Raw genomic sequence first — 19,325 nt, 5'->3', positions numbered from 1 at the left:
TTGCATTGACCTTTAAACTAATTCCCCTGCTTCTCCTGACGGGATCCCCTATGGGTTTAAGTTCCTGAGAAAAGTAACTTACAAGCAGGAATCATTTCTCTCTGAGAGTGTTTGGCTGAAGCATATTTACTACTAGTTGCTGCTGAGGCATGTTCCGTCATCATTGATTGTTCTAGACCTAATTAGGCCTAATTGTACTAAGCCTCAAAGGTCAGATACCGTTTTTCTTTGGTGTTTATCTGCCTAACACCAGTTCTTTCGAATCAATGCCTCCTCCTGACTCAAAGTTATAAATCTCTAATGGATTCCCTAGAAATTCTTTTCCCAAAGATTACCTCCTTGCAGCATGTCTGTGGAGCAGAGATAACTGGGGCCCAACCACTAACTCTGTCCACTTCCTCAGCTTCTCTTCAGCCTCTTAGTGATTCACTTTTCCACACACAAAAAAAACAGTATCAGAAAAAAAAGAGAAGAGGAAGACTATCTCTAGACTCTTTTAAGACAAATTTGGGACTCACAGCTGATAGAGCCTATGAAGCAAGAAATGCATAAAGTCAGAAAAAAATAGGGTGTTGATTATACAATTAACTGTATTTAAAATGAAAACAAAAAAAATGAAGAAGAAAATAGGAGCCATAAGTCATTTGGTAATTTTTCATTCTCTTGATCTGTCCTCTCAGTATTTCCATATACGACAGTCTCCTTTTTCCTACTAATCATGGATTCAAGGAAGGAAGGAAGGAAGGAAAGTGAATTGGATACCACTTCTTTTTCTGATTCATTACTTCATTTATGTATTTCGCTTTGATATCCTATTTATACACTTTTATTTAAGAAATTAATGTAAAAGAGGTAGTGGTATAAACTCAATGCTAGACAGGATCTGTAACAACAAGGAAGAAATAAAAAGGGGTGGAGATGAAGGGGATTTTAATGATTACACATTTTCCCTCTATTTACTCATTTGTAAAGTTACGTATACTTGCCTTTACTATTTTATTCTCCTAAAGTGTTCATTAAAGGTTTATTAAATGAATTCTATAATTCCACTTCCCATCTGAAATTTTATACTTATATTGTGAACAGAGCAAAAATGCAAAAGAATATAATGATGTGACTAGACAACAACAGAAAAATCGAGATACTATGGATAGAATAAAGTAAAAAAAAAAAAGTCATTATATCCTTTACTCCAATTACATTCATTCTACATCCTTGAAAATCCTTGTCATTCTGGTCTTCTGCTCATAACTTTGATTTCACCCCAAAGAGAGACTTGAAATAAACTACCACTCTTTTTAATAAACAGCTACCTCACTTATTTATTTATTTTTTATTTTTTGGTCTTTTTTTGCCATTTCTTGGGCTGCTCCCGCGGCATATGGAGGTTCCCAGGCTAGGGGTCAAATCGGAGCTGAAGCCACTAGCCTACGCCAGAGCCACAGCAACTCCCCAACCTCATTTATTTTTAAATTTTCCTTTGTAGGAGTTCCCGTCGTGTGGCAGTGGTTAATGAATCCGACTAGGAACGATGAGGTTGCAGGTTCGATCCCTGGCCTTGCTCAGTGGGCTAAGGATCCATCATTGCCGTGAGCCATGGTGTAGGTCGCAGACACGACTCGGATCCCGTGTTGCTGTGGCTGTGGTGTAGGCCGGCGGCTACAGCTCTGATTAGACCCCTGGGAACCTCCATATGCTGTGGGAGCAGCCCTAGAAAAGGCAAAAAGACAAAACAAACAAACAAACCTTTCCTTTGTAGTTTGCTATTTATTCCAAAGACATTATATTTTAGAAAGGCTGATATAAAAACATTTAAAATTATTAAGTTTGGTCTAGGGGCATTCTGAGGTTATATTTTAATGACTGAATTAAAATGCCAAAGATTTGTTTTTACCTGTTCTTGTGTTCGATTCTTCCAGTACAGCCACCTCTTTTTCCAGTCTGGACCTACCATATTTTCAAGTGCATTTTCAGCTAGAAAAATTTTTAAAAAATTTTTGTAATTTATTGGGAATTTTATTACCTACCAAATACATAAATTATAACTAATACTATCTTGTTTTCTTTGCTACAAAATGTTATGTCAATTCAAAGTCAGGTGAAATAAAGAAATTACATGATCAATACAGTACATATATAAGAAATAATTATCTGTGTTAAGAATTTATGAAAAGTACAATTGTTTATAAAGTTCCCATAAGTATAGTAGCAAACACTACAATAGTCTGAATTATAGCTTTTTGGAATACGAGTACATATAAACATCATGGGTCGAATTTAATATTTTCAGTAGTTAGAGGCAGTTGACAGAAAAATCTCACAAGTAACATTCAACTAGAATATTAATAACAAAGACCTTTAAATGCTAAATTTTTTTAAACCAATCTTTACGAAAATCTGACGCTGCTTTCTCCCCTGGGAATATTCAAAACTTGATAATTCACATCCCTACTTACTATCCTTGAGACGAGCCTGAAGAGCCTCTTCCATAAAATAAATAGCGGCATCCCACTGCTGTTTATCAGATATGGACCGATCTTCTAAAGCATTGTGTTGAATAACTCTCTGAAATAACAAGGAAAAATAGCTATTTTGATTTATGCCTTATCATTTTAGTAATTTTTATTCAAATCGACAGCTTAGAAAATATCTAAAGGGAGTTTGTGCCTCTGCGGTTAATGAATCTGACTAGCATCCATGAGGACGCAGGTTCGATCCCAGGACTTGCTCAGTGGGTTAAGGATCTGGCGTTGCCATGAGCTGTGGTGTAGGTCTCAGATGAGGCTTGGATCCTGCATTGTTGTGGTGTAGTGTAGGACAGTGGCTACAGCTCTGATTCTACCCCTAGCCTGGAATCTCCATATGCCGAGGGTGTGGCCCTAAAAAACAAAAAACAAAAACAAAAAAAACCATCTAAAATAACAGATGTATCTACAACATAAAAATAGGTCCCCCCCACACACAAATGCAGAGGGAGGGCCCTATTATCTGCCTGCTTATTTGTCAGCTTTCTGTCTAAAAAATAAGTAGTGGAGATTTTTTCCTAGCCCAAATTAAATAGCCCACCATCTATAAGCTAGTTGGGATGGGGGTGGGGTAGAGAATTACATATTTAGCTATATAAAATCATACCCCAGAACTCTGGTATTAAGGAACTAATGGTTCAGATCATCTATACTACTCCTTTTTTTGCCATGTGACTGATATGTTAGCATTTTCAATTAAGAGGGGGGAAAAAAAAGCAATAACCATTAACTCAATGTTAACAGCAATGAAAAATGTAATGGAAGGAAGCTTAAAAGGTCTAGACAATCATAAGTAAATGTTAGTTGTTATAAGAAAATTGGTTTCCAAGTCTTATGATTTTGAACTAATGTATGAATGAAAATGGCACCATTCTCAAAAAGCTGATCTTACTGAGGCATTGATAAGAATCAATATGGTTTTCAAACATGAAGACAAACATTTCCTCAAAAAGAAAAAGGAGCTCCCATGTGGCTCAGCAGTTAACGCATTGACTAGCATCCATGAGGATGTAGGTTCAATCCCTGGCTTGCTCGTCGGGTTAAGGATCTGGCATTGCTGTGAGCTGTGGTATAGGTCGAAGACATGGCTTGGATCCCATGTTGCTGTGGCTGTGGTGTAGGCCAACAGCTACAGCTACAACTCGACCCCTAGCCTGGGAACCTCCATAAGCAGCAAGTTCGGCCCTAAAAAAAAAAAAAAAAGAAAAAAAAAAACCCACTATAATTATGATCAGCTCACAGTGAGGTGATTTTGCCTAGAAAGCTGCTCAATCTTATCTTTTAACAGTTCCTCTCACAACTGAGCAGAGCAGGGGCTTAACAAGATTTGATTGATTATGGTGATGAGAACATTCTATATAACAAAACATCTATCAGGCGGTGGAGGTCAGGAGCCAGACTTTATAATTAGACTAAGGGCAGCTTGTATTCCAGCTTTGCCAAAGACAACACAGAATTGCTTAAGAATGAAATAAAATAATGCTTACAAAAAACATAGCAGAGTTCCTGGTACCTTGTAAGGATTCAATATAGGGTAATTAGTATTATGATTTTAGGACCCTAACATTTTGACTCAACTCCACCGAAAACCACTGCATCTAATTCCTTTTGCTACCATTGAAGGTAAAATGAAAAGCAGCTGTTCCTAGTTTGGGCATGTGTAAATTTTTTTTTTTTTTTTTTGTCTTTTTAGCTATTTCTTGGGCCGCTCCCACGGCATATGGAGGTTCCCAGGCTAGGGGTTGAATCGGAGCTGTAGCCACCAGCCTACGCCAGATCTGAGCAGTGTCTGCAACCTACACCACAGCTCACGGCAACGCCGGATCGTTAACCCACTGAGCAAGGGCAGGGACCGAACCCGCAACCTCATGGTTCCTAGTTGGATTCGTTAACCACTGTGCCATGATGGACACTCCGGCATGTGTAAATTTTGTGAAAGTTTATAGAAACCTGTTTACTGCAAGGTTTGACTTTTTTCTGAAATGATAGCCAAGAAAGAAATAGCAGAGGGTGATTTTAGGACAGAGAAATGTCAAAAGGCCGATTATATTCCATAAATCTATTTCTTTCCTTCATATTTTCAATTCAGAACCTAACTTAAATAGTCATATAAAAATAGTCTCCTATAAAAGAGTATCAATTTAAGAATTTACATAAAAGTATGAGGTTGGCAGGCACCCTAGTATACAAACAACATACCAAGCTGTCCTCTGCAAAATCATTCCACTTGTGGCGCTTAATACTTTCTTCCTTAACAGCCTCTTTAAGTTTATCAAATATGTCATCATGTTCTTTTCCTTTTGGTTCTGTCATGAAGCGAGAAAATTCTTCCTGCAGAGTCTCCCAAGCAACCTAGAATTATTTAAAAGAAAAAAGCTATTTTTATACTGCATACTTTAATTTATAACAAGAAAAATAAACACATGAATTTAAGTCAAACAGATTTAACAGACTGGTTTATCCAAAAGTACATACGATATCACACTTTTAAAAAAGGTAGCAGAACTCTGACTGAAAGATCTCATACTGCAAGTTGATGGGATAGATGGGGGCCTCTGAATATATTTGGCTACACATACATATTCACACTTAAAAAAATTAGTAACCAACATTTAAAAGCTGAGAGACCTCATATAAAATCTTTGTTTCCAGCCTCACCAGAACTATCTGGCAATACTGGACCCTCACACCTGCAAACCTCCACCCAACAGAGTTGAAAAGGAGCTGCCCTCTCACAGCTGGCGTGCATGCCACATCAGCCACCAGATTCAGTTCACTTATTTACTTCACCCTGTACAACATCTAAGTTTGTCTGCCTCCTCTACACTGTAGAAAGTTTTAAATTTCTTAATGATTTAGCCCTTTTCACATCTTTGCCTTCATGCAAATATATGAATCGATGTATCAGTACTTTCAAACATAGCTGAGTATTAGTCAGGCTTGTATTACTGCTAACTCCCAATTATCTGAACAGTGGAAGGAAAACAGTGTCAAAAGCAATTAAGAACTAAGCCTACTTAGGATTAAGTGGGCTAGTTAATGCAATCGTTTATATTCAGCGCTCTCCAATTTTTTTTTTTTTTTTTAGGGCCACACTTGTGGCATATGGAAGTTACCAGGCTAGGGGATGAATCAGAGCTGCAGCTGCCAGCCTGTACCACAGCCACAGCAACCCGGGATCCGAGCTGCTTTTGCGACCTACCACCACAGCCCATGGCAACACTGGATCCTTACCCCACTGAGCGAGGCCAGGGATCAAACCCAAATGCTCATGGATAGTAGTCAGGTTCATAACCTGCTGAGCCACAATGGGAACTCCTACTTCTCTTCATTTTAAACATTAATAAATTATGCATTAAGAAAGATGTATTCAATAATACACAGTGAGGTATTAAAATCTGTTTCTTGACCTCCAGCAGGTTCATGTCTTTCTACCACACCTAGGTGTGAAGGGAGGAGGCAACAGGAGACAGAATCACTTGTCATTTTTATAATCACTTCCACTGCTTGAACATTAGGATATAAAAATATGCTATCATGGGAAGGGCCCAGAAAAATGTTAGGGCCAGTAGTAGGAAAGCTGGTGAAGTGGTGGCAGCAGCTCTCTATTTTAGGGGGAAATGTGTTAAGCTCAGGGGTCAGCAACATGAAGCTTAGGTAGGACAGCTGTAACAGGTGTTAGAAAAAGAGGGTTGAGGAAATTGACAGCAGAGGTGAAGAAGCAAGGACTGGAGCAGGATAGGAAAGGGGTGAAATATACCTGCATGATCAGAAACTGACATTCTGTTTCTAAGGTAGGTATGAGAAACACATTTATTTTAACATGAATTCTAATTCTGTCAACAACCTCACACAGAAGCAAAGGACACTGACTCTTATCTACAGAAGTCCTTCTTCAGAGTCACATGCATGGCAACATCAACTTGGATGACGATTAGCATCATCATCAGAGCAGCTGGACTCACTGAGTGGTTACTATGGACCAAGTATTGTCTAAGTATTTTACATATGATAACTCCTTTACATAACAATGTGTGATGCAGGTCACATTTTCATCCTTATTTTATAGGTGAAGAAGCAGGAAGGTTATTAAGCAAGTAGCCCAAGGACTGCAGAGCTACAAAGAGGTAGAGCCAAGATACATGAGTAATAGGAATGCATTCTCTACCGTACTTTCTTATAATTCCTAGTCTAACTGTCAGGGTTCTAAAATACAGGAGTAACTAGCCCACTTAATCCTAAGTAGGCTGAGTTCTTAATTGCTTTTGACACTGTGCTCTCTTCATTCTTCAGGGTTCTAACTAAGGGAATAATTAAGTAAAATTGAGCTCTGTGGAAATTTCATCCATTAAACATTTTCCTTACAGAATCTCTAACCACAGAAGAAGTTAAAAATATTTCACATTCAAACAAACTTTGCTGGTTTTGTTAACTGCTATCCTTGGGAAAAGGACTAATACCCTCGGACCAACACGATACCAATTAATAATTATTTTTTAACAGTAGTAACTAGTAGCAGCATTAATGTTAATCCCAACACAGCAATTAGGAAGATTAGGAATAAAGACCAAAAGGAGCATAAGGACCAAAAAGAAAGACAGTGGCTGTGATGGGAATGAAACCTAAAACGCACAGCTCCTACTCCCTTCAGATAATGCTTCTTACCCATTTAATTAAATTATATCCTAACCTCGACTGCTTTATTAGGAAGCTGCTTATCAGTCCACTGTTTAAGCTTGATATCCACTGTAGTATTAAAAGTCCCAGAATTCATGGTCTGTGCAGCTGGAAGATAGATGTTTTCAATCACATGAGTTGATACTCTTTCCCACAAGGATTGCTGAAGGATTTCCTCCCTGAAATTAAAAAGAGAAGTTACAAGAATATACATTCAAATATAAAATTAAGTTTTTATAAACAGCTTTACTGATATACCATGAACTTACAATAAATTGCACATATATAATGTTTTGACACATGTATACACCTGTGTAACAGCTGAATCAAGATAATGAATTTATTCATCATCCTCAAAAGTTGTAACCTCTGGATCTGCTTTCTGCCACTACAGAATTAGTTTATATTTTCTAGAATTTAATACAAATGCAACGATACAGCATGCACTGATATTGTGTCTATCTTCATCTAGTACAATTATTTTGAGATTCACCCATGCTGTGTATATTCATATTTCACTTCTTTTTTTGCTGAGTAATATTCCATTGCATGCATCTGTTTATTTACCTGCTGATGGACACCTGGGTTGTTTCCAGTTGTTGGCTATCACAAATAAAGCTGCCATGAGCATCTATTAACAAGTCTTTGTATGACATGTGCTCTTGGGCAAATATCTAGAAGTGGAATGGCTGGACCATAAGGTAAGTATATATTTAACTATATAAGATATAGTTATAACTGCCAAACTGTTTTCCAAATTGGTTGGATCATATTACATTCCCAGTAGCAGGGTATGAAAATTCTAGATCCTCTACATCTTGCCAACATTTGGCATGATTAGTCATTTTCATTTTGGTCATTCTAATAGGCTTACAGTGGCACCTCATTACAGTCTTAATGTGCATTTCCCTGATGACTATTAATTCTAAGCATCTTTTCATATGCTCATTGACCTAATATTCATATTTGTATATGTTGACTCTGAAGTGGATTCCAAGACTATAAACTTCTTGGTAGGATTTTAACAATTTATCAGACCACAGCACAAAGCACAGAGATGTTATAGGATATTGCTAGGTAAAATTGTACAATACTTAATGATGATACAAAAGAGGCACAATCAAGTTGAAAATTCTACCTTAAAAGACGTCTTACAGGAGTTCCCGTCATGGCGCAGCAGAAACAATCTGACTAGGAACCATGAGGTTTCAGGCTCACTCAGTGGGTTAAGGATCTGGCGTTGCCATGAGCTGTGGTGTAGGTTGCAGACTTGGCTCAGTTCTGATGTTGCTGTGGCATAGATCAGCAGCTGTAGAACCAACTCCACCCCTAGCCTGGGAACCTCCATATGATGCAGGCACAGCTCTGAAAAAAACAAACAAACAAACAAACAAAAAGACACCTTACAAGGACACAGTTCTCTAAACAGAAAAGATAACTTTCAATCAAGAAAAAAAATGAAATCTCAAGAAAATATTTACTGGGCTTTTCCCAAACTAATCTCTACTGTAATATAATACCACGACATACAAAAACACCATGCTTACCAAGTGATCAGCTTTAAGAGTTAACCTTAAACTTTTAGGATGTAGCCCCAAAGCTCAGTGTAGCAGAAACACCCATTCTGTCCAAAAGCCAAATGGCACTTGAGTGAAGAGAGTCAACACTCCCTATTATGCAAGACTACTCATACTCACTCAACATTTTGTGTAAAATTAAACGTACTGACTCCCTGAGCTTAGCTGCTGGTTTTCCCTTGCTAATTTTTAGGTCTTTTTCTATTACAACCAGAAAACAAGAGTATGAGAGAGGACAAAACAGGTGATGAAGATAAAGAGGTTATCCACCAGTTATAAAGCATCCAGTTATAAAATAAGTAAGCCATGGAGATGGAAAATAAAGCATGACAAAGAAGGCCAATAACACTGTAATAACCTTGAATGGGTAAAAGACCCAGAATTGCCAAAACAATCCTGAGGGGAAAAAACCAAGCAGGAGGCATAACTCTCCCAGACTTCAGACAATATTACAAAGTACAGTCATCAAAACAGTGTGGCACTGGTACCAAAACAGACATACAGACCAACGGAACAAAACAGAGAACCCAGAAATAAGCCCAGACACCTCTGGTCAATTAAATCTTCGACAAAGGAGGCAAGAATATAAAATGGGAAAAAGGCAGTCTCTTCAGCAAGTGGTGCTGGAAAAACTGGACAGCCCCATGTAAATCAATAAAACTAGAACACACCCTCATGCTATACACAAAAATAAACTCAAAATGGCTTAAAGACTTAAAACATAAGACAAGATAGCATAAAACTCCTAGAGGAGAACATAAGGCAAATCATTCTCTGACATCAACCATACAAATGTGTTCTTAGGTCGATCACCCAAGAAATAAAAACAAAAATAAATCTATCAGGCCTAATTAAACTGACAAGCTTTTGCACAGCAAAGTAAACCATTAAAAAAAAAAAGGGGACAACTTATGGAATGGAAAAAGTAGTTTCAAAAGATGCAACTGACAAGGGATTCATCTCTAAAATATACAAACAATTTATACAACTCACCAGCAAAAAGTCAACAACCCAATGAAAAAACAGGCAAAAGACCTGAATAGACATTTCTTCAAAGAAAATATACAGATGGCCAACAGGCACATGAAAAAATGCTCAACATCACTAATTATTAGAGAAATGCAAATCAAAACTACAATGAGGTACCACCTCACACAGATCAGAATGGCCATCATAACAAGTCAACAAATAACAAATGCTGGAGAGGGTGTGGAGAAAAGGGTACCCTCCTACACCGTTGGTGGGAATGTAAATTGGCACAACCTCTATGGAAAACAGTATGGAGAATGTCAGAAATTTAAATATAGAACTACCATATGACCCAGCAATCCCATTCCTGGGCATATATCTGGACAAAACTTTTACTGAAAAAAATGCATGCACCTGTACGTTCACTGCAGCACTATTCACAAGAGCCGAGACATGGAAACAACAACCTAAAAGTCCATCAACAGATGAGTTGATTAAGAAGATGTAATATATATACATAATGGAATACTCTCAGCCATAAAAAAAAAGAACAAAATAATGCCATTTGCAGCAACATAGATCAAACTAGAGACTCTCATATTAAGTGAAGTAAGTCAGAAAGAGAAAGACAAATACCATATGATAGCACTTATATCTGGAATCTAATATATGGCACAAATGAACCTTTCCACAGAAAAGAAACTCATGGACTTGGAGAAGAGACTTGTGGCTGCCAAGGGGTAGAAGGACGGAAGTGGTATGGACTGGCAATTTGGGGTTAACAGATGGAAACTATTGCATTTGGAGTGGATAAGCAATGAGATCCTGATGTATAGCACTGGGAACTATATCTAGCCACTTGTGATTGAACATAATGGAGGATAACATGAGAAAAAGAATATATATATATGTGTGTGTGTGTATGAATGGGTCACTTTGCTGTACAGTTGAAATTGACAGAACACTGTAAATCAACTATAATGGAAAAAATAAAAATCTTAAAAAAAAAAAAATCCAAAACCTTGCATGGGGACAGATGGTTACTAGACTTATGATGGTGATCATACCATAATGTATGCAAATATCAAATCACTATGCAGTACACTGAAACTAGTATAATATTGTACCTCAACTATATTTCAATAAAAATAAACAAACAAAAGAAAACGTATGAGAAAAGGATACACCACTGAGGACCTAAAGGACAAAGTCAATTTAGTCATGGTAATGACGGATAATGGGAAAATTTTTAAGAACAGGCTAGAAGAAAAGAAGCTTGTCAGGGCCTTCTAGTCAGACAATTTTAAACACAAACTCAAGATTTTTGAAAGATGAACAAAAGATCAAGATCCAGACTCTGACCACTAAGGCCTTTTGCTGTTCCCTTCTCAGAAAAGACATGGTCTGTTATCTCTTTCCAGGAGTCTGTGGGACAGAAATCCATAAGAGAGACACCCTTTGGAGTTCCCGTCATGGCGCAGTGGTTAACGAATCCGACTGGGAACCATGAGGTTGCGGGTTCGATCCCTGGCCTTGCTCAGTGGGTTAAGGATCTGGCGTTGCTGTGAGCTGTGGTGTAGGTTGCAGATGCGGCTTGGATCCCACATTGCTGTGGCTCTGGCATAGGCTGGTGGCTACAGCTCCGATTAGACCCCTGGCCTGGGAACCCCCATATGCCGTAGGAGTGGCCCTAGAAAGGGCAAAAGAAAAAAGAAAAAAGGATCTGGCATTGTCACTGCTGTGGTTCTGGTTACAGCTGTGGTATGGGTTCAATCCCTGGCCTGAGAACTTCTGTATGTTGCAGACGCTGCCAAAAAAAAAAAAAAGAGATCATAACAAAGTTCCAGAGCACCAAACCCTGACGAGCCCCAGGTAACTTTCTCAGAGGAGGCTGCACCTTCCCAATCCACCAAAAGTGGCTGTTGTCACCTATCCTTACCCGGTCTCACCCGCCCTTTCATCATCAACCTGCTGTCCTCTGTCCAGATATCCCCTGCTCTCCTCCAACACAAACTTTTATTGTGCCCCCAGTACCCTGGCTCCATAAGAAACAAACCATTTTACATTCTCACTCTTTCCCTGTCCCCTGTATCTTCAAACCCTTCCTGGCTCTCCCTTACAGGCAGTGAGTGTCCTCAAATTCTGCTGCCTGGAAGCTGCAGCTGAATGTGCTTCAGAGTTAGGAAGTGGAAGCTATCTTCTCCTTGTACCACAATCTCTCTTCCCAACTCCTAGTCCTCAGGTGACATCCACCAATTTCCCCAGTACATGTGCTATGTGACTGTAGACTTTTTCTCTATCCTAAGTTTTGCTATAAGCCAGGGTCAAATTCTACTAACACACAAAATACAATTACCAGATAGTTCTATTCATTACCCTATCTCCCAAACTTTTTTCAAAATGGAATTTTTTTTTTCAAAATGGAAATTTCTTCTTTTAAAGCACTTACTCCATATAATAATTTCAACCAATACAGAAAGAGTAAGAGGTCCTCTACAATTTCTCTTTCATTAGACAAACACTATTCACATTTAATGCCTACCTTACTATTTGTGTGTGTTTACACAGGTGGACGTTACACATATTGTTTAATATATACAATATAAAAGTATATACATAGTTTTCCATGTTGACATCCTATATTTTTCAATGGCTGCATGGTAATACTCTATGGATAAATCAAATATTATGTAATTCCAAATAAATAAGTTTTCAATTTTTACACATTTAGACAAAACCATGGTAAAGATTCTTATGCATTCACCTTTGTCAAAAATATCTTCATTTCCATAGAGCCCTAGCAATATGCTCACTGGATAAAAACGTACTCAGTGTATAACTGCCTTTTCTCCATTACCTACACATTCAATCACAAAATCCTGCCAATTCTATCCCCCGGTAACATCTCAAAAATATCTCAAAAATGTCTCCTCTTCCCCATCTGCACAACCACTACTCAAGTTCAAGCCACTGACACTTGTCTAGATAATTTCAACAGTCAACTGTCTCCTTACTCAGTTTTCTCCACCTGTGTTCCACATTCCCTACTATAAAGATCTTTAGTTTACAAATGCAATTCTGAACCAAGCCTCTTCATTGGCCTTCACTGCTTGTGGGATAAATTCCAAGCTGCTGAACATGGCTTGAAAGGCCCTTAACTTTATCTTGCTTATGCCCACCATTTCATCTCCTGCCTCTTGCCTCTGATGCTAAAGTCATTAAGTAACTGCCTTCACAATACCTGTGTCACCTTTCATGCTCTCACCTCTCAGCCTCTGCAATATTTGGCCACTGACTTTATTAGCATTTATTTACTCTTTAAATCTCAGATTATGATATAAGAAATCCTTTTTTTTTTTTTTTGATTCCTTACATCTGAGTTAGGGTAATTAACTGGACAGTCCCATTTTCCTTTCATTCTTTTAACTCAACAAAATAAACTTAATGCTTTTCACCAAAAAAATGTATGCATACTATATGACATCATTTTTTAAAAAGTGTATTTCTATAAATCCAGCCAGTTATCCTTCCAAATAACATGAAAAAAAAAAAAAAAAAGATCTAACAAAATGGTGGTCACATGGTGTTTACGATATACCATTATTTCTTGTTTAGTGTTCATATTCGACTCCTAATGATGAAGCATATTGCATGAAAATGCTAAGAGCCTATTTCTCACCATAATGAATCATGTCAAATCTAAACCTCCAATAACTTTCCTAAAGTATAACTGAAGTATAATATAATGACAAAACGCTGTAACACTGCTTTCAGATCACCAAATACAGATCAAACAGTCCTATCACTTAATTAACTATAAACATCTTAGGCATGTATCCTAAAATGTCACATAAGGCATTATGTAGCAAAAAGATACCATCTAAGACAACAGAGACTACATCACAAAAATTAAACACTTTGCATGCAATGCAGCTGAAATAAATGTGGCATGAATAGCTAAGATTAGGACCTGCTATTCTAACCTACGTTTGTGTTAAACTATAGAGCCTGGAGAAAAAAAGGGTGGGGTGATGAAAAGACCCAGCAGCTCAGAGAATAAATCTCTAGCAACCAGATGTCCTAGCTCTCTCCCTTGCCTTCTCTGCAGGAAATCTGGCAGTATAGGTCTCTGGTTCCTTCACAATTCCTTTCAGTCACCTATGTGTTAAGTAAATCAGATTTATCTTCAAGGCTCAAAGTGTGGGTATACTTTGATTTCAGACTTGCTCTGTCCAAACAAAACTAACTGCTCCTATTGATGATGTCAGAAATTTAGAAGCACATTTTTATCTCATAAATAGCATTATTAATTATTACAGTCTACCAATCACTTGTTCTGTACATCATCCTCATACAACTTAGCAAGATAGGTAGTATTATATTCATCCTGTGTGTATCTGTGTATACACACACACACACACACATAATCAATCTGTTGCAAACTGTAAAAGCTAGTTGACTTTTAGAAAGCAATAGAACTGGCTTAAAATACAAATAATAAAGATTAACAAGTGTTGTGTGTGATGTGTGTGTGTGTGTGTGTGTGTATACGACTAATTAACAAATATAGATAAGATTAGAATTCTTTTTTGAATAAGGAGAAGAGATTAAAAACAGCAAAGTTTTGACTACTTAAAGAGAGAAAAGGGTTCACCACTGAGGAAGAAAGGGCGCCGTGACAAAGTAAACTAGCAATACTGGATACAAACTTAAGGACTGGATATTACTATCTAAGTTTTTTTTTTTTTTTTTTTTTTTTTTTTTGTCTTTTCTAGGGCCACACCCACAGCATATGGAGGTTCCCAGGTTAGGGGTCTAATAGGAGCTATAGCCACCGGCCTACGTCACAGCCATAGCATCTCGGGATCCGAGCTGCATCTGTGACCTACACCACCTCACGGCAACGCCGGATCCTTAACCTACTGAGTGAGGCCAGGGATCGAACCCGCAACCTCATGGTTCCTAGTCAGATTCGTTAACCACTGCCCCACGATGGGAACTCCCTAAGTTCAATTTGATAATCTTCAACTGAGCAAATAGAAGAGTTACAGAAAATATTTGTAATGAATGGCAGTAAGGATAGTTGTGCTCCAAGAATAAATTCTTAAGTTACTACAGACTTCATTAGAAAAATAATTTTTATACAAGGAATTTGTTAATTAAAATATGATTATAAAAATGTCAAGGGTATTTACATAGTTTTCTTGAGATACATGGAACTATTTTGGTTACAGAGCCATGCCAACAAATTTAAGAGTGCCAATATTTACATAAAACAAAGGGAAGGGGTAGATAGCCTGCCTTCAAAGCAATTTGCATGAGTAATTTTCAAAAGGAGGCATTTATGTGCCATTTAAAAAAAAATGTCAAATAGGATTCAATTTCAAATGTGATTTGTACAAAACACATATTAGGCCCATGTTAACAAAAGTACCAGTGTTCTTACGGAGATATGAAAATTTGAAAATAATGTATCTCTACGTATAATCCAAAATAGCAACCAGTTTTGATAGACTGATACTTATCTAAAGCAGAGTTTGCTAAAACTTTTACCTAAATCATTTTATAGAAACAAAATAATGTATTTAAGTATAAGGTGAGCCTAAGACGGATCAAGATTTAAAAAGAGCATGGAGAAAGCTATCTCTCAGAATATCTCTTCTCAGAGATACTTAATAAATACATAATTTATTGTACTTAAAACACTCACATGGTTAGACTAGAAATAGTGGTTAGATTTTTCAAAAAGACATACTTTTATGTTCTTATCTATTTGCTAAGTATTTGGGAGGATGAGCCAAGGCTAAAATAAATAACTGCTTTTATCAATCTAAATTTTACTATTCCATTATAATTCATATAGTAAAGTCTTTGAGTAAAGGTCAAATACTCACCAATGTTTTGGTGTAACCTGGCTCAGACTGATAACTTCATCGAGGATTTCATTTTTAGCTTTTTCAAATAGTTCGTTCTAGGCAATACAGATACAAGTGTGTAAGATTTTGATAAGATAGTCAACCTGCCTCATCATGATTTTCAGAGATAACTAAAAGGAAGGCCTCTGACAGGCTACTTGGCTGGGCTAAGATTTGAAGTATGCAAAGTAACAAGTAATGCTGTTCTCTTCCAGTCCCTCTCTCTCTTTTTTTTTTTTTTTCCTTTTTTTTCTTTTTCCTAGGGCTACACTCGAAGCACATGAAGCTCCCAGCCTAGGAGTCAAATCAGAGCTACAGCTGCCAGCCTATACCACAGCCACAGCAATGTGGGATCTGAGCTGCGTCTGTGACCTACACCACAGCTCACGGCAACGCTGGATCCTTAACCCACTGAGTGAGGCCAGGGATTAAACCCGTGTCCTCATGGATACTGGTCAGGTTCAGTACTGCTAAGTCATGACAGCAACTTCCAGTCTCTTTTTTTAGGAATGTTAATATGCAGATAAGGTCAAAGAAACTGACACAAATGTCTACCTTATTCACTCAATTCTGAATACAGTTTTTCACGTTTGTTCAGAGAAGTTTTTCATGTAATAAACATTATGTGAAAAAGTTATCAACGCATATTAGTTTAGTGTATTAGTAATAGTAATTACTAATTACTGTGTTTTACAGCTGATGGCATTTTAAAATCAAAGAAAACCAATACTGAAGTCTCACTAGCTTAGAGTATATCTCGCCACGGTAAACGGTGAAAAGATGATGTATAGAACATCACAGAACGGAGAAATGTGATGTATAATTTTTAAGTTACATTACATAAATGTTAATTCTGTAAGATCTTTAAAGAATGCTCTTCACTTTCTCAGAAAAATTTTAATCATTTGTTTTGATATCCTATGATCCCTAATTACTTTTTCTTATGTAATAAGTAATTTAAATTATTGCAGAAGTGACAACTGCTCCTGGAAATGTACCCTTGCAACTCTACATTAGTAATTACGGTCAAAATCAAAATTAGGTTACCAGATTTCGCTCATCAACATGCATTTTGTTACAGCATGACGTTAAATTAGGTATATACAAAATAATGTATATAAGTATAAGGTAAGCCTAAGACGATCAAGGCTTAGATACACAAATATTACACAAGGTACACAAATATTACCCGGTCAAGTTCTCGGAGGCGAGGATAGTTATTCTTCCACTCAGTTTCAAGGTTGAAACGTGTTGCTGAGGAAAAAGGAAAGATGCACAGGTTTGAAGATTCTCTTTTGTTCCAGATGCAGTGGTTAAAGGCTAGCTTACCTATCTTCTATATTACCTGAATTTCTTTTTTCTTTGCTTTTTAGGGCCACACTTGCAACATATGGAGGTTCCCAGGCTAGAGGTCAAATTGGAGCTACAGCTGCCAGCCTATGCTGCAGCCATAGCAACGCCAGATCCAGGCCATGTCTGCGACCTACACCACGTCTCATGGTAATGCTGGACCCTTAACCCACTGAGCGAGGCCAAGGATCGAACCCACAACCTTATGGTTCCTAGTCTGATTCACTTCTGCTGTGCCACGGGAACTCTTTACCTGAATTTCTGAGTGTGCGCCAGCTCCTGAGCCCTCTGGGCTCACATCTCAGAACTGCATTATCGCGACAGTTTTATAAACCAGTCTCCTTGACTGTAGCTTCCCATTTTCAATCCACAAAGCACGCAGCTGGAGCAATTTAGTAGAGCTACTAGGAGTGTGAGCTCGGAAGTCAAATCACCAAGATTCAGATCCAGGCCTATTATCTATTACTTAGTGACGATGGGTGTGTTACCTAGGTAAGCTGTCCTCTGCTTCAGTTTGCTCTTCTGTAAACTGGGAATAATACCTAAAAGGTTGCTGAGGAACTAAATGGGATAAATAGGTAGGATCTTTCAATGAGAAAAGGGAAGGAAGGTATGCTCCCACCAAATGAAACTAGGGAAGAAAGCAAAGCCATGGGATGGGACAGTTCAGGTTCATGGGAATCAGTACAATGTAGCTGAAGCATACTGGCCACTCTGCTTCCCAACACATTTCCTCTCCTCCCTCTAAAAGGGGGGAATCAGAGTTCTCTATAGTTGACTAGGCTCTTTCTTCCACATACAACTGCAAACTTTCTGTTTGAACTTTGTAATGTGTTCTTAGCAATGCTTCCTCTCAAAGGGAAAATCCTGCTCTTGTACAACTGAATATTTGCATTTTTCCATTTCCTACATACTAACTTAGAAGCAACTGTTAAAGAAAGGGACTAAAGAATCTGATGGATGCCGAAGAACGCCAGCTAATAAAATCTCTAAATTTGATAGCTTATTTTAAAAATCCAACTTACCTTTAAAACTATCAGCCTGTTGTTCAACTGACTCTCGTACCATTTTCCAAAAGCAGTCTGATACAGCAAGGCTTAGATTTCTTGTAGTCACCTGGTGTGCCTTTAGCATGCTTGTCCTATAAAACAACAATCAGAGCTAAAGTATGTTAAAGTGGCAGAAAGGACAATACCATCACCAAGTTTGGGAATACGCTTGTTATAATATAATGAGAATTACTCATTTTAACGAGGGCTTCCCAATGAACTCTCTGTGATGAAGAAAGTAATCTGTGTCTGTGCTGGCCAACATGGCAGCTACTAGTCACATGCGGTTACCGAGGCCTTGAAATGTATGGCTAGTATGACTGAGGAGCTGAAGTTTCCATTTGGCTGCATGTTAACTAATTAAACGTCAGCAGACAAGACTAGTGACTATTGCATTGGACAGCACAGTTCTACACACTTGCCAGCTCCCATCCCAAGAGACAATACTCAAGATTACGTGTGCAAGGACCGCCTTAATTTCCTCTACTATATAGAGGCAAACACGATTTTCCAGTTCAAGAGATTCTCTATATGCTTTAATGTTGTAAGATTTTGTTGCCCTTTAGCTTTTCTTTTTCGCTTTTCTGTCACTGTTTTATTTCTATTAATTTCTACCAATACCTATTTAAAGACACCCACACCCCTCACTCCAACTTTCCCCAATACTGCAAGAGAAGTTGTTGCTTAGTGCCCATGTACCACGAGCAAGTTTATTATGCCAGTATGTACTGTATCATGTGAGCAAATGCCCTCAACTCTGTCATGGTAGCTTGAGGACTTGTTTATTAGGTACAGATCACCATGTGGGAAAAGGGAAAAGTTCTGGAAATTCAATGTTAAACTGACAGCTACTGCAGTTCCCGTCGTGGTGCAGTGGTTAACGAATCCGACTAGGAACCATGAGGTTGCGGGTTCGGTCCCTGCGCTTGCTCAGTGGGTTAACGATCTGGCGTTGCTGTGAGCTGTGGTGCAGGTTGCAGACGCGGCTCGGATCCCGCGTTGCTGTGGCTCTGGCGTAGGCCGGTGGCTACAGCTCTGATTTGACCCCTAGCCTGGGAACCTCCATATGCCACGGAAGCGGCCCAAAGAAATAGCAAAAAGACAAAAAAATAAATAAATAAATAAACTGACAGCTACAAAACAAACTTTTAAATGAAAACAGGAGTTCCCATTGTGGCGCAGTGGAAACAAATCCGACTGGTAACCATGAGGTTGTAGGTTCAATCCCTGGCTTCACTCAGTGGGTTAAGGATCCAGTGTTGC

The 19,325-nt window shown here is 38.1% G+C and overlaps 1 protein-coding gene across 9 annotated transcripts in view; it reads right to left on the bottom strand.

Moving 5' to 3' along the window:
• Positions 1-19,325, bottom strand: part of OPA1 (OPA1 mitochondrial dynamin like GTPase) — a 93,263-nt gene that overhangs the window by 32,136 nt on the left and 41,802 nt on the right. For all 9 annotated transcript variants that reach the window (XM_084987528.1, XM_021070063.2, XM_021070065.2 and 6 more), the window contains 7 exons: positions 18,039-18,154; positions 16,853-16,917; positions 15,643-15,719; positions 7,216-7,381; positions 4,725-4,877; positions 2,457-2,565; positions 1,895-1,974 (listed from right to left, as the gene is read on the bottom strand). In XM_084987528.1, the coding sequence (XP_084843654.1) occupies positions 1,895-1,974; positions 2,457-2,565; positions 4,725-4,877; positions 7,216-7,381; positions 15,643-15,719; positions 16,853-16,917; positions 18,039-18,154 (766 nt within the window). The remainder of the gene's footprint in view (positions 1-1,894; positions 1,975-2,456; positions 2,566-4,724; positions 4,878-7,215; positions 7,382-15,642; positions 15,720-16,852; positions 16,918-18,038; positions 18,155-19,325) is intronic.

This window comes from Sus scrofa, chromosome 13, assembly GCF_054392235.1.
Source record: "Sus scrofa isolate SSC_HxYL_T2T_F1_AM1 chromosome 13, Sscrofa_HxYL_maternal_Yorkshire_Landrace_v2.0, whole genome shotgun sequence".
NCBI classification, from domain to species: domain Eukaryota; kingdom Metazoa; phylum Chordata; class Mammalia; order Artiodactyla; family Suidae; genus Sus; species Sus scrofa.
The sequence above is the reverse complement of the archived record's forward strand: the minus strand, read 5'-3'. Positions and strand labels throughout refer to the sequence as shown.